Consider the following 20,444-nt stretch of genomic DNA (forward strand, 5'->3'; position numbering starts at 1 on the left):
CCAATTTGAAACATCAGTCTATATAATTGTTCCTCCAGTAGATTTTCAATTTTAGCTTCTACATGGCCAAAGGCATAAACAAAATGAGTAGATTATATAAAAATATTGGCTGTTCCCTGAAGGTTATAACAAAACCCAATGGGATAGTTCAAAGAACATAGAATCAGTGATACCATAATGGTACTTATAAGATCTGGCATGATTGCAAGGTAATAGCTCTACCTGGTTCTTTTTTTTATGTTTCAAAATTGTTTTATTGATTCCTTTGATTTTTACATCACAGTTATTTCTAGATTTATACCATTGCCACTCCCCTCCCCCATTGCACCCTCCTTTATAACAAAGGAAAACAATTATCCAAAGTACCTCATAGTGACCATATTTAATAATATATACAGCATCCCACCCTGCTATATCCCTTCTCTCCACTGCAAAGAGATAGGCATGTTCCATTATCTGTTCTCTAGGATCACTTTTCCCCTTTCTCAATCATTCAAAGCTCAAATTCCTTCTTGAGATATTTTCCTTTCTATTTTAGTTGTCATTGTGGATGGTATATACTGTTTTCACTTATTTTAATCCGTATTATTTCATATAGATTTGTCCTATTTTTCTCTGAATTCCTTTTATCATACTGCAAAATAATATAAACTACATTTATGCATCAATTTACTCAGCTATTCTCCATCTGATGAGCATTCACATTGTTTCCGGTATTTTGCTACCTTAGAGAGTCCTGCTGTGATTTTTTGTTTGTGCCTTTGAACTCTTTGGGGCATATGTCTAGTAACAGGATTTATTGGGTCAAAAATATGATCAGTGAAGTTACTTTTTTAAAAAATAATTTCAAATGGTTACCTAGAATGTTTGGACTTATTCGCAGCTCAACTAACAATATATGTGTTCTTTCTTCCCATAATCCCTCAAACACTGACTATTCCTCTATTTGTTTTCTTGGTCAGAGTGAAAGGCAAAAGCTCATTGAGTTTTTAATTTGCATTTCTCATATCACTATTGATTTGGATCAGATTTCCAAATAGTAGTTAGTGCAATTTATAACCTGAAATTCTTTTAAAAAAGTGTTCATATTTTTTGATGATTCATTTATTGAGGAATGGCTCTTCTTTGTATCCTCAAGTGGCAAGGTAGTCCTGTGAACACAACTGGTATTCCATAAATTCTTTCTGTTGATTCAACTCAGCAAATATTTCTTGAAATAACTTAATATTAATGAATAATGTATCAGGGCTTTGAAATTAAGTGTAAAAGTACCAATACATGTTCTGAAAACTAGAGATTTTCCCTTTCATCTCCCCTTGGAAAAGCAAATTGAATCTTATTTCAAAACTGTATCCTTCCTTTCATTTAGTAAACTTGAGAAGTTTGATAGTCTTTTCTCTGGAGTTCCAAATTTCATGTTTGCATGTACTTGGATTTGTCTCTTGTTATCTTTCTGAATTTATGCCCTCCTAACCCCACTTCAGCAGAAGCAAAATGAGAAACCAGAGACTCCAGTTGATACCTATTGCAATGTCTTCATTAGTTTCATACTTGTATAAGACTGAGAACAGACATCTGAATTAGGGCACTGTGCTGACAATTTCAAGTCTGAGTTAGAAAGAAGAACATTTGAGAAGTTGTGTCTCTGCTAAGTAAGTTGTGTAGAAGGGGGCAGAGAGGAGAATGATGGTGATTACAGAGGTAAGCTGCTTCATGGTATGGATGAGAGGCACCTGATCAGATAACCCTTGTGTCTCCTGTTCTTTGGAAACTTTGAAAAGGCCCTTGGGAGACGATAAGAAAACCTGCAGTGATCCAAGTAAAAAGAACTCAGCAGATACAAGTTAGGTTAGTTTGGTATACCATGACCCAGACAGATGAAGTTCTTTTCACACTCAACAACTTCACACTCAAGAATTTGGAGTCAAGGTTGACTCAGTGGATTAAGAGTAAATGTCTATCTGAATATTACTGTTATTGAGTAGAGACATAGGTGGATCAGGACATGTTGTACATGAAATGATGAGGAATCATCCTGAGATGTTCCCAACCCACCTCCAAAGTATTCACTTCAGCAGCAGTGGGAGACCATGCCTTTCTCAATTGTCTTTATTCATCTTTGCATTTTCTCCAGTGTTTTGCCCACAGGAAGTATGTAATCAATTTTTCTTGAATTGTGTTAGAGTATAGAACCATATGGGAAATTCATACATATGCCTTGTTTATTCTGAAGTGATCCCCATGACTTTTCTTAGAGCAGCCTTCATTTCCTTGTTTCTGAGGCTATAGATCATGGGGTTTAAAAATGGTGTCACAACTGAATAGAACAAGGTTATTATCTTCTGTACTTCTCCTGAGTTCTCAGATGTTGGGCTCACATACATGATCATAAGGCTCCCAAAGAAGAGGCACACTACAGCCAGATGGGATCCACATGTGGAGAAGGCTTTCCTCCGGCCAGCTGCTGAGGGGACTTGCAGCACAGCTCTTAGCAGCAGTATGTAAGAGCCAAGGATGTACAACGTGGTGAGGATGATGATGAGGGAGCTTAGGATATAGAACAGAATTTCAGTGGCAGGGGCAGGAGTGCATGATAGAGACATCAGTGGATCTATGTCACAAATAATGTGGTCAATGATGTTGGGACCACAAAATGTCAGCTGGGAGAGCTGTACAGCAGAGAGAGAATAACTTAAGAAGCCAAGCACCCAGCACACAGACATCAAGGTGAAACAACGCTTTAAGGTCATGATGGTTGGGTAGTGCAGTGGGTGGCAGATGGCAAGATAACGATCATAAGCCATGATGCACAAAAAATAGACTTCAGTTGTACCAAGGGAGGTGAAGAAATAGAACTGAAGGAAGCAGCCAGCAAAAGAGATGGATTTGGTTTCTGAGAGGAAGTTTTCTAACATGCTGGGAACAGAGGATGTGATGTACCAGATCTCTAGGAAGGCAAAATTCCCTAGTAGGATGTACATGGGGGTGTGGAGCCTCTGGTCCCACTTTACTGCACAGACAATGGCCCCATTGCCTATCAAGGTCAGGATGTAGACTATCAAAAACAAAGAAAAGAGTAAGATTTGTATCTCCCAGTGACCAGGGAAGCCCAGGAGGACAAATTCAGTCACAGTGTGTGCTCCTGACTTGTTCCTTGTTCCCTGAGCTGTGGAAAAGACAGAAGACACAATTACATCAATTGCTTTGCATCTTGGATCTTCTTAGTACAAGGATTTTAATGAGACCTTTTCAGAGCTTCTAGGGTTAATAACTTAGGCATATGGAAACCAGACTCAATAATGTCAGCTTCTTTCCACGCTGTAATCTCTCTTTTTTTTTCTTGTCCCAGTCAGCCCATACCTCCACTTTCTTGTACCGTCCTTCAGATTTCAAGTTGTCATTATTTCTTGCTTACTAGGATTCTGAAGACTTAGGTCCCTATTAAAAAAAAGACAATAAGTTTTCCCTTTTACCTGCTCCCTATGATTCCACCTCTTAGGTGGTTAAGGAGAATGTGCTATTTAGGGGAAACTTTAAATGGATGTATTGTAAAGTAACAACTAGGGGGGCAAGCAATTCAACTTACAAAGCTTTTTCTAGGTTAGTTGTGATTCTTTTCCTACTATGAAATGTTTGCATATTTTTTATTTCTGTGGCAGCATATAATATCAAGTACTCTTGTTATTTTCTGAAACACTAACAAAATTTTATTTTGAAGTTTTTGGTCTAATCTGAATGAAATCATTTCTATAATAACTCATCAGAGGGTAATTAAGTTTTCAGAAGAGGAAAACCAAAACTAACAACAGTCAGATAAAATATGCTCTAAATCACTAATAATTAGATAAATTCAAATGAAAATGACTCCACCATGTTACCTCATGATTGTCAGATCAATTGACATGAGCATCTCCCCTCCAGATGTTGGGGAGTATGTGGAAAAATAAGGACATTAATGCATTGTTAGTAGAATTGAGAACTGGTCCAATCATTCTGGAGAATAGTTTAGAACTATGCTGAAAGGTTTACTAAACTGTGCATACCCTTTGACTTAGAAATGCTACTACTAGTTCTGTATCCCAAAGAGATCAAAGAAAAAGGAAAAGGACTTATATGTACAAAATTATTTATAGTAGTCCCTTTCGTGGTGGCAAAGAATTGGAAACTGAGTGGATGCCCAGCAATTAAAGAAAGATTTAACAAGTTGTGGTATGTAATTATGAAAGAATATTACTGTTCTGTAAGAAATGATAAGCAGTATGATTTCAGAAAACCTGGGAAATTTATACATAAACTAGTGCAGAGTGAAGTGAGCAGAACCAGGAGAACGTTGTACATGGTAACAGGAATAATATAATCATGATGAGTTGGGACAGACTTAGCTACTCTGATCAATACAACGACCAAGACAATTCTGCAGGACTCAGGATGAAAAATGCTATCCACCTCCAAAGAGAAATCTGATGAAACATAATTTTTAAAAGCTACTTATTTTTCTTGCATCTTTTTGCAGCATGATCAGTATGGAAATATGGTTTGCATGACTTCACATGTGCAATTTCTATCATATTATTTGCCTTCTTAGTGGGTGAGGTTGGAGTTGAAGAGAAGAGAATTTGGAACTCAAAACAAAAAAAAATGTTTAAATTAAATATTTTTAAAAGGGTGCATCATCAAAATTAATTTTTCAAAAGTTCTGTTGGAACAGGTAAAGTAACCTTTAACATGAATTTTGTGACTTTTTAAAAAATCTTCATTGTGGAATTTTTTCCCCTGGTTAATATAAAAGAGAAGAAGGTATCGGTTAAAGTGGACAGAATGCAAGGTAACTTTCCCCTTTTCTCATCTTTTTCTAAGCAACAGGCTTGTGCCAAAAATGGAGCTCTGAATGTTCCCCCTGCCCCCCATCTCCATTTTAGCTAAAATTGCTGTGAATCTATACCTTTGTATGTCTGGCTCTATAAGCCTTGGGATTTTCTGGCCTGAGCCAATTTTTCCAGTCATGTGGCTTTTTCTTCCATTGTTCTTCCTATTAAAGTCTGGATTTCAGATAGGGGTAACATTTAAGAAATCCCTAGCTTGATCCTCTTGGGACCTATCTCTCTGGCTCACTGGACATTTCCAAAAAATAAGGTCTATGTTGCCTCGCTTACACATTTCCAGCAAGAAATCACTTTTCCTCTTCTCGTCCCCAAAGCTCACTGCTCCAAACCTTGAGTAGTAACTCTTAATAATTAGAATGACACTGGATTTCAGCTAGAATCAGTTCAACAAAGAGGAATCACCCAACTGATAAACCACCTGAACTTTATTAATGAATCAGTTACTTCTCTGAAAGGATAAATGCTTCTCGTTATGGGCTCCCCAAAGCAGAAAATAGTGTTTCATTTGGATTTCTTCCGATGCCAGATAGGCTGCTCTGTACTTGCTGATGAACCAGTTTATTGTCTAATTGCAGAAACTGACTAAGAGACCTCAGCTGAAAAACAGAATGATTGTTAATAGCTTGACTTCTGCCAGGTGAAACCCTCTGTTGAGATACTGGGTTTATTTGTTCCCTTGAGCTGTTTGTACCAATACGATTCCCCTCCAACAGTGTAATGATTATGCCTTTTCTTAGACCAGAGATATATCGAAGAGGAGACAGAGTTAATTTTCTTTTGAGATTAGAAATGAGTTTGCATAAGATTGCAATTAATTTTCTTTTTTCAACTCTTTATAAGTAGCTCCTTGGGCTATCTTATCTGCTTTCAACACTGAGCATGTTTTAACAGATTTTTTTCAAAGAATCACTTTTAATCATGTATAGACACATGTTAATCTGAGACAAAGGACTGAACATTATACTATATTGTGAAAGAACTTACCAGGATGCATTGTTTTGCTGTCCAGAGTTTATGGATAGCCAAATCCCTGCATTTGTAACTGATACTTAACCTGCAAGGAATTCAGAATGAGGATCAGATAATGATAAATAGTCAGTACTTTAGAAACATAACTCCTTTTCTGGTGATGGCAGAAAGTCAGAAGATGTCATGGAGCATCTCATCTTGGTGATGCATAAAGTATATTTTTAAAGAACAAATGTTTCCAAACACTTTTACAAATGTTAGAATCCATTAATCCATCAATCAATCTGCTAGATATTTATTGAGTTCCAATTATGTGCATGCACTGTGATAGTTTCTAGGCAGGCAAAGACAAAAATGAACCAGCCTTTGCCCTAAAGATCTTGTATTTTGTCAGGATCTTCATTCAGTATAATTAAAAATAGTTGAAGTATTTATAGCACTTTAAACATGTCTCCTTTGTTATCCACAATAGTGCTGAGAGGTAGGTGTGATAGCTATTATTATCCTAACTTAGTAGATAAGGAAACTAAAGTGGAGAGATATATCCATGGCTACAAGGACAGTCACCGTTGTTGGTGCAATTTGAATACAGGTCTCTTGACTCTAAATCCACTGTTCTTTTTATCATACCATGCTGCCTAAAATAGCTATTGCATATAAAAATTTTTGCAGATCAACATACTTTTATTGTCATATGCAAAATTATCTAGCATGTAAGTTTAGATATGTGAAGTAGGAAGTCTAGAAGATATTTTTCATAATAATAAAGCAGAGATAATCTTTCATAACAGTTAGTATAGACAATTACCAGTCAGTAAGCTGATGTGAAACACGATGGTCATCACAGGGTTACCTGACAATAATTACATATATTTACTTCCTACTTTGTTCTAATACGTTCTACTTTACAGAACAGTTGCTTTCTGTATGGGAAAGCTTGTTGGCACAGTGAATACAGCACCAGGCCTGAAGTCAGGAAGACTTATCTTCCTGAATTAAAATCTGGTCTCAATAACTTACTATCTGAGTGACCCTGAGCAAGTCACTTAACCCTGTTCGCCTCAGATTCCTCATCTATAAAAAGAGAAGGACAGTGTGAACGACTTCAGTATCTTTGCCAAGAAAACTACAAATGGGATAATGAAGGGTCTGAGATGACTGAACAAGAAGAACAAATTTCTGTATTATCAAGTTTCTCTATTGTGAGGCATAACTTATTACTTCTTATGAGAAGAGTGGATTCTAAAGTTGAGGATCATTCATGGACCTTGGAAATGAATAGTCAATATCAGGAGTTTCTTGTTGGAGTTCAGTGTTGGAGGATTTGCACTAAGAAAGCCGATTTCTAATTGGAATAACACCATATTTGAACATAGTCTAGTATTTCATAGATTGGCATGTTCTTGGAATTATTTTTCCTTTAAAGAGAAAAATTGTATGCCTCAGAACATGCCAAAATACAAAGGGGATCTACCATAGCTGTGCTTCTAATCAGGTTTTCTAGGGAGAACCATGTGATGCACCACATGGAGAGAGAAAAAGTATATGTGCCATGTACATATACATTAAATATCCTTAAATCATATAGTCACGATCTAAGAAGAGAAACCCTGAGTCTGAACTTCCCATCCATAGCACTCATTCTCTCACCTGGAATCTTATCCCAAAGAATCTGAACAAGTCTTTATTCTAATCTCAGGTCTGCATCTGTCACCAAATACCTTCCAAAGCTCTGTATCAACCATGGCATTAACTCTGGAACCTGGCTTCCCTTGCTTTATGCATTCCGTAAATGATGTAGTTAGGTAGAGAAGTGTTTTAATAATGTGCCCCTTATTATGACTTTCACGTTCTGTTTTTTCCCCCAGTGAAGAGCTGAAAACTCTTGGGGAGAAAAAGCTTCTCTTGGGGGTCTGATTCCTGTAGGACACATTTTGAAATGGATAGAGAGAAGCTAAAGGAAGCCCTGGTGAGACTCCCATAGGACACAATTGGTTTTTAATGTAAATTGTTCTGAATTCCCAGTTCTCAGGCTCCTTGTTGGCTGATTTGTATCTTTCATACACTACTCCTCCCTCCATCATCCCAACTCCTCATCAATTTGGGGTATATTTCTCCTGAAGGTATAACTAGGGAGAGTAAAGTAAGAAACATACTTGGGGAAGTATCTAGGATGACTTCAGGAGAACTATTGTTTGTTTAAAGAGGGCATTGAGAAATCATCTTGCTTTGGGAATGAGGAAGAGGTTCATAATACACTGAGGTCCTTGCTTTGTGTTGAAATATTTGCCTCACACACTTTGACCTTCTCATGACTTCATTTTTGCATTGGATTTTTTTACGTGATCTATCAGTTGTGAACTTTGCATGATCAATTTTATTTAATACAATTCAAGATAAAAAATTTTAAATTGTCTTTAGTTTTTACCCTATTCCTTTGATATTTTTATTTTCCAACAAACTATGATCAACTGAACAGTTTTTTTTGAGATAGATCTTTAAATCTTGCTCAGATTGGAAGGAAATTGACACTTGTGGCCTAGATTCCACTGGTGATTGACATTGAAACATTGACTTGTTTCATTTTTGACTTGGGCTGGTTTGCCACTCCTTAAATAGCTGACTGGTTTCTTATTCCTCAAGGGTTCAGCATATTTCTCTTACATGAGATGTTGACATCAGATCAGTTCTAGCCCTACTGTAGCTCAGAATTCTTAAACTTAAGTGATTCACTGGCTTTAGTTTTTCCTTGTAGAAGAGATTATAAGTTTAGGCCACCATGCCTGCCTGGGATAGTCTATTAATATATATTCACATAAATTGAGTTAAATATGATCTATGTAATAGCATTCTTATTGAATAGTTACTCTTACCTAACAACACAGCATCTGATTTAGTGTTCCAATTCTCACTTCAAAGGTTTCTTTCATTAACTGATTATTTACTGATTTGCTTGGGACCAGATTGCACATTAAATTGGGTGGGAGAGGAAGGAATTGTAAGATAGCAATTTGTCTGAATAAAAGATCAGGTATTTTAGGAGGAATCTATGCAGCAGTGTGTTCTCACAGTAAAAAAAAAAAGTACCAGGTTTTGGGTTGCATTTTGTTGTTCAGCTATTTTAGTTGGATTTTGCTCTTTGTGATCCCATTTTGGGTTTTTGTGGCAATGATTCTTGCCATTTCCTTCTCTAGCACATTTTACATATGAGGAAACTGAGGTAAGTAGGGTTAAGTGGTTTGCCCAAGGTCACACAGCTACCAAGTGTTTAAGGCTGGATTTGAACTCAGCAAGATGAGCACTCTATTCACTGCCCTATCCTAGGAGAGGTATAGCTTACAGGACTAAGGAAGTGATAGTCCTCCTGCATTCTGCATGGTTAGAGGAAATCTGCAGTTTTGTGTTTAGTTCTAGGTGCCAGATTTAGGAAAGATTGTCTGAAGAGTTTCAGTTATAAGGCAATGAGGATGGGCAAGGCCCTGATCCAAAGTCATATGATGATCAATTGAAGAAATTGAGGAAATTTAGCCTGAACAGAGATTGAAGGGAAATATGACCATAAGTACTTGAACAACTGTTAGAAGAGGGGCTACCTTGGGAGGTGATGGCTTCTATCACTGGAGATCAATCTCCAGTCGAGACAAGCTTGATGTTGTAGAGGATATTTCTTTTTCATTAATGAGTTGGACTAGATGCTGGTTGGGTTCCATTTCAAATCTATATTCCTGTGATTCTGTGAAATCATGTTAGGTGAGCATAGTAATGTGCTAAATTGTGACTGAGTTTTTTCCTTGATTCCCAAGGTTTATTGTTCCTTGAATACCAGGACTGTTTTTCCTTTTTTGTATATCCAGTGTGTAGCACAGTATGAACTATGCCTAGCACAGCTGGACACATGGTCAGCATTTAATAAATGCCTGTTGAATCGAAATGGAGACTAAAGTCCATTTTTCTACCTCACAACTCTTCCAAAGCCAATTTTGTGTATCTGTAGCCTACTGGGAAATTTTGGGGAGACAGTTTTTTTGTGAGGTAATGGAAATGAGTTTTGGGGATTGGGGAGAGAAACACACATGGAGACACAGAGACAGACACACACAGAGGTATTTATTTAAACTTTTTTGTTTTTAAAATTATTTACTTAAAAAACATCAACAAACATATAATTTTTACATGTACAGAGAAGGGTAAATATACAAAGAAGACCAGAAAAGGAGCATTGTATCTAAACTATGAATTTCTCTTATGTAGTATTTATAGTAACATTCACTTCAGTATAAAATAACAAAACTGGCCTGATTATGTTATCTTTTGAACATCTTTATGTTTTCTTTTGAGTTTTTAACAGTGGTTCATTAATAATTTTTGCATTTTCTGTCAGGTACTTCACTATCACTGTTTCTTCCTCTTCACAACCCTCTTAAACAAAAACAAATTAAGCCCTCCTTTGTAAGAAATAGATACAGTCAATCAAAATAAAAGCACTCATTGACTCATGACTGCTTAAAAAATGTATGTCACCTTTTTAGTGTGAAGGTGGCAGCATGCTTCATCATCAGTTACTTGTAGTCAAAATCAGTTATTGCATTGTTCTAAAGTCATACGTTGCTTCCTTCATATTACAGTAGTGTTTGTATAAATTGATCTCCTGGTTCTGTTCACTTCACTCTGCATCAGTTCATGTAAATTTTTACCTCTATCTCTGAATCTATCCTTTTTATCATTTTTCATGGAGCTATAATATTCCATTATGTTCACATATCATGATTTGTTTAGCCAGTCCTCCTTAATTGCTTTATGGAAAATGCATTTCAGATTCACAACAATTTAACAAATCTTGTCTTGGAATTTAATTGATAACCTTCATAAGTTATGAACTACTTATGGTAATGATAACCTTTAACCATACCTGATAAATTCTACTTTGTGAAAAGGTAGTTTGTGGTCATAAATTAATAGAAGACAGCATATGAAGATGTCACTAATCCCTAAACACTATATATGGCTATTGAATTTGATTTTTAATTTATGTTATCTATTCAGTGTTTCCCTCTTTACGTATTTGTATCCCAACAGATTTTAGGAGTGAACACAGGATTTTATTGACACGGATCTCTTGCTTTCTGCTCACTATCAGCTTTAGGAAGCAAATGGTAGAATATTTGCAATGACTCCTTTATGTTATTTGTGTTTTTCTTAGGTTATCCTAGAATAGCTATCCAGTTTAATGTTCACCATTGGGTATATTGAGGTTGATGACCAGACAATTTATTTTTGTCTTTCTTGCAGAAACAAAATTTTCAGAAAATACCTCATTGGCTCAATTGCCACTTATTTTGAGGTTTCTGAGTCTTATCTCAATTTCCTAATTATATAATGTGTAAAGTTCCCTCCTAAGTTCAATTTTTGAAGTTCATCTTCTTTTTCCCATAGATTTTGAAGATTTTCATTACGCATAAAGGAACTACTTGCATTTTTGGAAATCGCATTGGTAGTATCTGTCAATTTGCTAACTATTAAATAAAGTTTCATTAAACATTTAAAAATTGGAGCAAGCAAAATTTTTATGATGCATCATTTGAAATCACCACTATTTTATTTCTTTATGTATATAAATATACATATAGATATACACACACATATATGTATTTATATAATATATAGGTAAAATATATTATCCAATGAAATTTTTTTTTGGTAGAGTTGTGTTTTAGTGTGAACTTCAGAGAAAATACAAAGAAATAAACACCAACAGACAGGGCTTCCAGATGCCTGACCATAACCAATAATGGGCTGGGAACATCTTTCACTCTTCACCTCATCCACCATTAGCATTATATATCCCTGCCTCACAAGAAGAGGTTACCTTTCTGCTTGGAAACCAAAGCCCTCTATTTACACAAATGATCTCATTCTATCCCATTTACTTCAGCAGATTATCTCTTTTATCATTCTCACACTTACTTCTCTTCATTCTTTTTCTGTCTACCTTCAGCTTCTCGTACTGCCTACAAACATACTCATGTCTTCCATCCACAAAAACCTTCATCTGATCCTTCCATCTGCACATCTCTCCTGCATTTTATGACTAAAATACAATATTTCTTCCATTTCCTTTCCTCTTGCTCTTTTTTTACTTCATTCCTGTTTATTCAGTAAAATGAAATACACTTCTAAAATAACTATTAGAAGGATGATAATAACCCTTCTTAAATATATTAAATATAGGCTCATGTAATTTATTTATTTTCTCAAGGTCGCAAAATTGAAGAGAAATCTGCAATTCTGTCTATAGTACCAAAGATATTGAATAAAATAAAGCAATGACTGACTCCCATTAGAATGTAAGCTTCCTGTGAGTAGAGATTGTTTTATTTGTTGTAGAGGCACCTAGGTTGGTGTTGTTGATGTTTGTCATTCATTCTTTCTTTTAAATATTATTAAATTATTTCATTTGTTTTCAGTGTTCTGCAATCACTTCCATATATCTTAGTTTTTTTCTTCTTCCTCCCCCTTCTTCCCCCCACCTTCCCCATTCCTTCCCTGAGACAGCACACAATCTTATACAGGTTCTACACATACGTTCCTATTAAATACATTTTCACCTTAGTCATGTTGCATAGAAGAATTAAAATGAATGGAAGGAATCATAAAACAAATCAAAACAAAACAATACAAAAATAAATGGTCTGCTTCATTCTGTGATCAAATTCCGTAGTTCTTTCTCTGGATATGGAAGACATTTTGCCTCAAGAGTCCATTGGGAATTTTTTAAGTCCCTGCATTGCAATGAAGTACTAAGTCTACCAGAAAAATTCCTCGCACACTGTGGTTGTTGCTGTGTACAAAGTTCTCCTGGATCTGCTCCTTTTGCTTAACACCAGTTCATAGAAATCTTTCCAGGCTTCCTTTTCATCATGTCTTATAGCAAAATAGTATTCCATTACATTCATATACCACAATTTATTCAGCCATTCCCTAATTGATGGGCATCCCCTTGATTTCCAGTTTTTGGCCACCAAAAAGGGAGTTGCTATAAATATTTTTGTACATGTGGGACCCTTTCCCATTTTTATGATCTCCTGGGGATACAGTTCTAGAAGTGGTATTGCTGGGTCAAAGGGTATGCACATTTTTGTAGCCCTTTGGGCATAGTTCCAAATTGCTCTCCAGAATGGTTGGATCAGCTCACAGCTCCACCAACAATGAATTAGTGTTCCAACTCTCCCATATTTTCACCAACATTTATCATCTTCCTGTTTTGTCATATTAGCCAATCTGTTTGTCATTCATTCTCGAAGATGACGATTACATCAGGAAAGTGATGTCATGACTTGCAAGTGAATTGGATTCAAGTGAGGCAGCGTCATGCAGAGTTACCAGCTTTACCCTCTCCTCTAGAACCATCTAGTTTCAGTGGCAAGATATGGATCAGGATGACTGGAAATGGTACTCAGTTCAATGGGAGACCTTGACCTTTATAAAAATTTTATTTTGGAAATAAGCTTTTATCTTCAAATTATTCTGTCTTTCATTTCCCTTTCTGAACAGTTAAAACAATTTAAAATGACATTTATTGCTTTGCATACAATAGTTCATATACTGATGTAATTAAAAATACTCAAAAACAAAGCAATATACCGGACATTCCCCCTCGCCCCCCAAATGAGATATACATTTTGTTGGAGGAAAACATCAAACTACATTAGAAAATTTGTACTTCAGTGGGTAGTTATAACTGATGATTATTTAAAACATTATACCAGCAAAATAATTAATATTTGCTGATTAACATATAAACAAAAACTTCATCACATTATAGTAAGCAGTAAAGAAAACAAAGTTGAAAACACCCTATTTTAATGGTAATTTACAAGGAGATTTCTATTACACTGCATTTCTTTTTTCTTCAGATTTGAACTCATTAATAGAACATTCCTATATACACAAAGATTCATCAAACTGATACAGTATTAATTTCAGCAACAAATTAAAAGTCATAATATACATAACTTAAATACCACCCCACCCCCATGCCGTGACTGATACTGATTTCTTATTCCTCAATCATAAGCTTCTTCCTTTGATGTTCACCAATGAAATTTTCTCATTAAAAGGCACATTCTTATCTTGGGGATGATTAGCATCAAACAAAGTTGTATGGTCTTCATCATCTTGTTCTAAAGGTGTTAACTCCGTATTTTCTAGAGTTGTGTCCCAAACTCTATATCTTCCTGTCTTTCTATTTCTTCTTTTCATTCTGATGCTTCTGATCACGAAGGGCACGAGGACCACAGAGGGTCACCACTATCAGCACCAATAGAGACCTCTGGGTCATAGGCTTGTCGCTGGAATTCAGGGACATGGTCGTCATGCCTTCTCTGACCTCAGCAAGCCCAAGACCTGGGCAGCTGCCATTTCCACTGAACCCTGTCTGCCCAGGAAGGGGACACGATCCTGCCAGAGCCTGGAAGGCCCTGGAGGCTGGCCCTGCAGGGAGGGCAGTGCCTGCAGCCTGGGGCTGCAGGGACTGGGAAGGTGTCAGTGAGGCCCCCAGTGAGGACTGTAGGTGTGCAGTGGAGGGGTGTCGGGGGAGTCTGGGTGGCCTGCATCATCCCTAACCCTAAATGCGGTCACTGCAACTTTCTGCAGGCTTCACTACCCAAGCCTAGGCTCTGGGAGGGACCATGGGCTCAGCAGAGGAGTACACCAATGCCCAGGAGGGGAAACCATCTGAGGAGACCCAAGACCTTGAACTTTTTAAACTAAGGTCTTTCCCAAGTCTCAGTTTGAAGCAATGTCCAATTAGTGACTAAGGCTAGGTAAGAAATGAGGCAAAGAATGACCTCTTTTACCTAGTGAAAAAAAAGATCTTTCTGGGAGCAGGAGCACCTCAGGGTTTTGGGCCAAACAGAAATAATTGATATTTACTTTCACTCTGAGCCATAAAAACTCAAACAATGACTAAGTGAAACTTGGGCTGGGACCTATTGTCGGCCAATCAATGAGGACCAGTGATTTGGGTTTAAGGCATGGTCCTTAAAAAAGAAACCTAGCTTACAAACTCCAAGATACATTGTGAAGTTTCAGCAATCAAAATTTATGTTTCTTTTGATAATATTTAATCTAAATTTTGGAATAATCTCTTTATTCTCTCTGAAGCAAACTCAGAGAATGTCTCTTCCTATGTCAACAAAGCCAGGGCTGACTTAACATTCCTTAAGAGACCTTTAATCTAAGACACTTTTTCTGAATAATGAGACGTTTTACATATCTTAATATATTGTGGATATATACAATATTATGGCATATTAATGGTAAAGAAAACACAGACATCTTGGGTTGTAATTTCAATTGAAACTTTGTCAGACTCAGTTATCTTTTGTATTTACAACCTATGCAATTAAGAAATTCTATAAGTTAATCACTTATGGAGACCATAAATCTGAAGGACACAGACCACCTTCTTTGTCCTAAAACAGACTTAAACCTGGCCAATTTTTGTATCAGCAGTCAGATAATATCTGTCTCTGTAGTACTATGTAACTGTTATTTTAAGGAATTAAATAATAAAATGTATGCATTTAGCCAGTTGCTATTTCTTTAACCAAACTTTCAGGTTTACACTTTGGGCAGAGCACCAATAGGTAAGAGCTGCACAGTAAACAGAGCATTGAGTCTGAACTAAGGAAGACCCAAGTTAAAATCTGGCCTCAGACTATACGTGGGAGACTGAAAAAAATAACTTAATCTTTGTCTCCATTTCTCCATCTGCAAAGTGAGTGTAATAATAGCCCCTACCTCTTAGGGTTCTAGTAAGGACAAAATCAGATAATATTTTTAAATATTTGAAAATATTTAAATAAATTTGCAAATATCTAAATAAATTTGCAAAACTTAAAGTACAATGGAAATGCTAGCTAGTATTCTTGTTGTCTTTGTATCCCTAGCACATGTATTCCATCATGCCTTACACACAGTTTATGCCTAAAAAGTGTTTTTCTTCTCTCTCCATAGGAATCGGTTATTTACATTAAGGTTTAGAGCTGGTCATCGACCTTAGAAATCCCTTCTATTGTAGACAAGGTAATTGAAACTCAGAGTTTTAAAATGACTTGCTTAGGATCTCCAACAAATAAAAACAAAGCCGAGATTCCACCTTTGTTCTTCTAACTCCTGACGTAGTGTTTGTTCCATTACACCACACTGCCTCATATATTCACAAGCACCCTTATTTCACAGTTGTGAAAGAAGCCTGAAACTGCCACCTTCCTACATGGTTTTAATTTTGACAAAATTTGGAAAAATGGAGCTTGGCAAACTACAAATAAAAACAAAGTCAGGAAAGGTAAGAGACACAATAGTCAGTAAAATTTAATAATTGGATGCCATTCAATAGAACATACATTCATTGCCTGCCTTCTATGTATAAATTGCATTAAGGAATACAAAGACAAAACCATCACAATCCTTATTGTCAAGGAACTTACAATAGAATAGTAAGATAAGACATTTACAGATCTATTTGAGACAAAGGAAAAAGTAAAAAAGACAAAAGAAAGACAAAGAAGAAAAAATTATGTTTCTTTTAAAAATAATCTCTTTCCTCATTTCTTACCACAGTGGTATGCTGTCATATGCACATTCTACAACTTAGCCGTACCTTGACTGATGGGCACCCCCTCAGTTTTCATTCTATGCTATTACAAAAGAACTGCTATAAATATCTTTGTACATATGGCTCTTTTGATCTTTCTTTGATCTCTTTATGAACTGATATAGAGCAAAAGGAACAGAACCAGAAAAAAATGGATATTGAAACATCAAGATTATAAAACAAACACTTTTGAGGACTTTTATAAACTGATGATGAATGGAATGAGCAGAACCAGGAGGACAATTTGTATAATAATAACATTGCACAGAAAAATGATTTTAAAAACTGTTAGAACTATGATTGATACAAGGAGCATTCATGATTCCAGAGGACCAGTGATGAAACATGCTATCCATTGCAACAAGGTGATAGATTTAGGGTGCAGTAGTATAAATACACACCACACACATGTAGAGATACACCAAAGGACATTTTCCCCCTTGACTTGATATTTGTTACAAGATCTTTGTTTAGTTATCTTTACCCCTCCAATGAAGTGGGAGGGAGAGAGCATAGTTTTTGTTAATTTAAAAAAAAATAGAGAGGTGATTGAGTGGAGAGGTACCACTGTGAAATATTACAAGCACTTTCAGATGAGATCACTTTATTATTAATTTTACCTAAATTGTTTTTCTAAATTGTGAGACCTCACAAAGTGGGAGTAATCTGTAAATGTAATGAAAAAACAAAAAAGAAATAAAAAGGGGTCTCTACAATATGCTAGAAGAAATTAAAGTGGAAAATGCTACTTAAAGTTGGAAGGATTAGGAAAAACTGCATGGAAGAGGAGTTTTCTGCTTTTGACTTTGAAGGAACAAAAAGGTTATAAAGGTGGAGATGTAGAGAAAGTATGCTCTAGGCAAAAGGGATTATCTTTGAATTTGGCAAGATGAGATTAGGAAAGAGCTAGTGGTCTTTCACTGGAATATAGCATGTATAAAAGGCAATAGAAAAAAATCTGGAAAGGAAAGTTGGAGTTAGACTGTTAAGGACCAGAAAGTCTTAGCTGAAAATATTTATTTTATCTGATAAACCATTCAGTGCCACTGAAACATTTTGAGTAAGGAAGTAAATGTCATGATTCTCTGTTTATTTGGAAGATTACTTTGACAAGTAAATGAGGTGGATTTGAGAAAGGAAAGATGGGATTCAGGAAGATGAATTAGAAGCTTGTTACAATATTATACTGAGGTAATGAAGATAATAGCAGTATGAATGGAAGTCAAGGAACCAATAAGAGTGATATTGCCAAGGATGAGCTGACAAGGTTTGAGAACAGATTGGATGTGAAGACTGAGGGAGAAGAATGTATAATAAATGATTCCAGTATTTTGAATTTCATTATTGGACAAATGCCCATTCTCCTGTTATTGAATAATCAATAAAAATATGGAAAATGGAAAGAGAGGTAGATTTTTAGGGAAAGAAGATGAGTGCAAATCTGGCCATGCTGAATTTGAAATGCAAGTGGCGTATTGTGGTAGAGATGTGCAAAAGACCACTGCAAATGAAGGATTGAACACATTTCTTTTACGTTGATCTTTCTCATTTTTGATTTTTTCACCTGATATAGATATTGCACCATCTATCTTGGGTCCCAAGGATGTCTTTTGTAGACACTATATATAATGTTCAGTTGCTCAGTATTTTCCTTAGGGCATCCTTCATGTCCTTGTTCCTAAGGCTGTAGATCAAAGGGTTTAAGAATGGGGTCACCACAGAATAAAAGAGGGTCACAATTTTCTGTGCTCCTGCTTCATGGCTTGATGTTGGTTTCACGTACATCACCATCACAGAGCCATAGAACAGTGACACCACAGCCAAATGGGACCCACAGGTGGAGAAGGCTTTACGCCGACCTGCTGCTGAAGGAACCCTCAACACAGCTCTCAGGACCATGGCATAGGTTCCCATGATGAAAAGAAAAGGAATAAACAATGGCAAAGAATTCACAATGGAGCAGGTGAATTCTACCAAAGGGGCTCTGGTACAAGTGAGAGCTAGCAGTGGGCCTGGGTCACAAAGAAAGTGATCAATGACTCTGGAGCCACAGAAGGACAGTTGGGAGATGAGAATGATGGGAGCTAGGAACCAGAGAAATCCAGACACCCAGCAGCTGACCACCAGGTTGATGCAGAGACGTCCTGTCATGATGGTGGGATAATGCAGAGGTCGGCAGATGGCCAGATACCTATCAAATGCCATAATGGCCAGAAAAAAACATTCTGTACCACCTAAGGAGAAGAAAAAGTAGAACTGGAGGAAGCATCCAGAGAAGGAAATTGTCTTTGTATTAGAGAGGAAGTTGACCAGCATATTAGGGACTGTAGAGGTGACATACCAGATCTCTAGAAATGAGAAGTTGGCCAAGAGGATGTACATGGGGGTTTGAAGTCGCTTGTTTTTATGCACCACACAGATGATAGAACCATTTCCTAGAAGAGTCAAGATGTAGATGATCAAAAAAAGTATGAAGAGGAGGATCTGGATGTCTCTGCTACAGGGGAATCCAAGGAGAATGAAACCAGCAGTACTTTTGGAACTGTGGTTGGTGTTGGAAATTTTCATTTGCCTGTAAGCTATAAAATAACCAGAGGTTATTGATTGAAAATTGATCATTTTTACACTCTTTGAAGATGTTAAAAGTAAATAAAAATTTAACAAATATTTGTTAATCAATACTGAGTGTAGAACACTGGGGAAATATAAAGCTTCTTTATATTAAGATCCCTGCCCACAAGGGCTTATAGTGTAATAAAGGGATTATACACCAACAAACATTATCATAATCTTGTAATGGCAAGTAACTGATGAGAAGAATGGTTCTTCTGAGCTGGAAGAAGAGACTGAAGAGTGATGGAAAATAAGAGACTCATTAGATCAGGGAAACCTAGCTCAAAACTACCTGAATTTCTCTGGACCCGAGTCTCTGAGCTCCCCTGATTCTTACAGTTCCTCAAGATGGAAAGTCCTTCCAAATGAGAAAAAAACCCCTACATTTTTCTTCAGTCTACCTTGCCAATACAGGCTATATATAATACAAAATAAGACATGATGACCATGTCAGAGAGCTATAAAACAAACTAATCTTTGAGGTAGGAAGGTATTTGTCATTATGGATCAAGAGGTTTTTATAAAAAAGGAGTTATGAAGTAGCTGATATTTGATTTGGTGTCTAATGGATAAGAATAATATACTCAGAGCTTCAGTTACCATGGCATAACAATTTCCTATTTCACTTATATGCTTAAAATGTAGTAACTTATCTTCATATCAACTTTGCTAATCATTCCCTTTCTCTATATTATTATGTGGGGTGTACAGAAAGTGTAAGTGAAGTTTTAAGTTATTAAGTCTATTAAAGCTAAGAACTGAACTAAGTTTTTTAGGATACTTTGAATAGTTTTCATTGATATTTAACTGAAAAAAAATGAACTCATACATTGTTAACTCCCCTTTCTTTTCTGTGTGTGTTCATCCTTCGTTGCTGAAGAAGACCGTACCATCAGAGAAATAATGACATGACTTGCACTTGACTTTGTTTTGAGTGAGGGAGGGCTGTGCAGGTCACTGGCCTCACTTCTCCTCTATCTGAATCCAGTGACCAGATATTCATCAGGATGACTGAAGATGACCCAGGATGAGGCAACTGGAATTAAGTGACTTGCCCAAGGTCACATAGCTAGTGATTGTCAAGTGTCTGAGGTGAGATTTGAACTCAGGTCTTCCTGACTCCTGTACTGGTGCTCTATCCACTGCACCACCTAGCTGCCCCTTTCTTTTCTACTCAACAACTCAAAACCCCTCAACATCATCTACTATTTTCCCCTCCTTTGTTCTAGTCTCAGGTGATGAAGTGCCCCTTTTCTTGACAAAGTCAACAACTGTACTTGAGACCTTGATGCAATTTCTTCTTTTCTTCTCCATGAACTTCC

At 36.5% G+C, this 20,444-nt stretch overlaps 2 protein-coding genes across 2 annotated transcripts; both read right to left on the reverse strand.

Moving 5' to 3' along the window:
* Positions 1 to 2,222: 2,222 nt before the first annotated feature.
* LOC140514066 (olfactory receptor 11H4-like) lies at positions 2,223 to 11,681 on the reverse strand. Its single transcript, XM_072624051.1, has 2 exons — positions 11,606 to 11,681; positions 2,223 to 3,217 (listed from the first exon to the last, which is right to left on the reverse strand). Exons 1-2 carry the CDS (start codon positions 11,679 to 11,681, stop codon positions 2,223 to 2,225), a joined length of 1,071 nt encoding a protein of 356 aa, XP_072480152.1.
* A 99-nt stretch (positions 11,682 to 11,780) lies between these two features.
* On the reverse strand, positions 11,781 to 19,077 carry LOC140514067 (olfactory receptor 11G2-like). The gene is made up of 2 exons (XM_072624052.1): positions 18,150 to 19,077; positions 11,781 to 11,815 (listed from the first exon to the last, which is right to left on the reverse strand). Exons 1-2 carry the CDS (start codon positions 19,075 to 19,077, stop codon positions 11,781 to 11,783), a joined length of 963 nt encoding a protein of 320 aa, XP_072480153.1.
* Between the last annotated feature and the right edge of the window lie 1,367 nt (positions 19,078 to 20,444).

Source organism: Notamacropus eugenii, chromosome 7 (genome assembly GCF_028372415.1).
Source record: "Notamacropus eugenii isolate mMacEug1 chromosome 7, mMacEug1.pri_v2, whole genome shotgun sequence".
Taxonomy (NCBI): Eukaryota; Metazoa; Chordata; class Mammalia; order Diprotodontia; family Macropodidae; genus Notamacropus; species Notamacropus eugenii.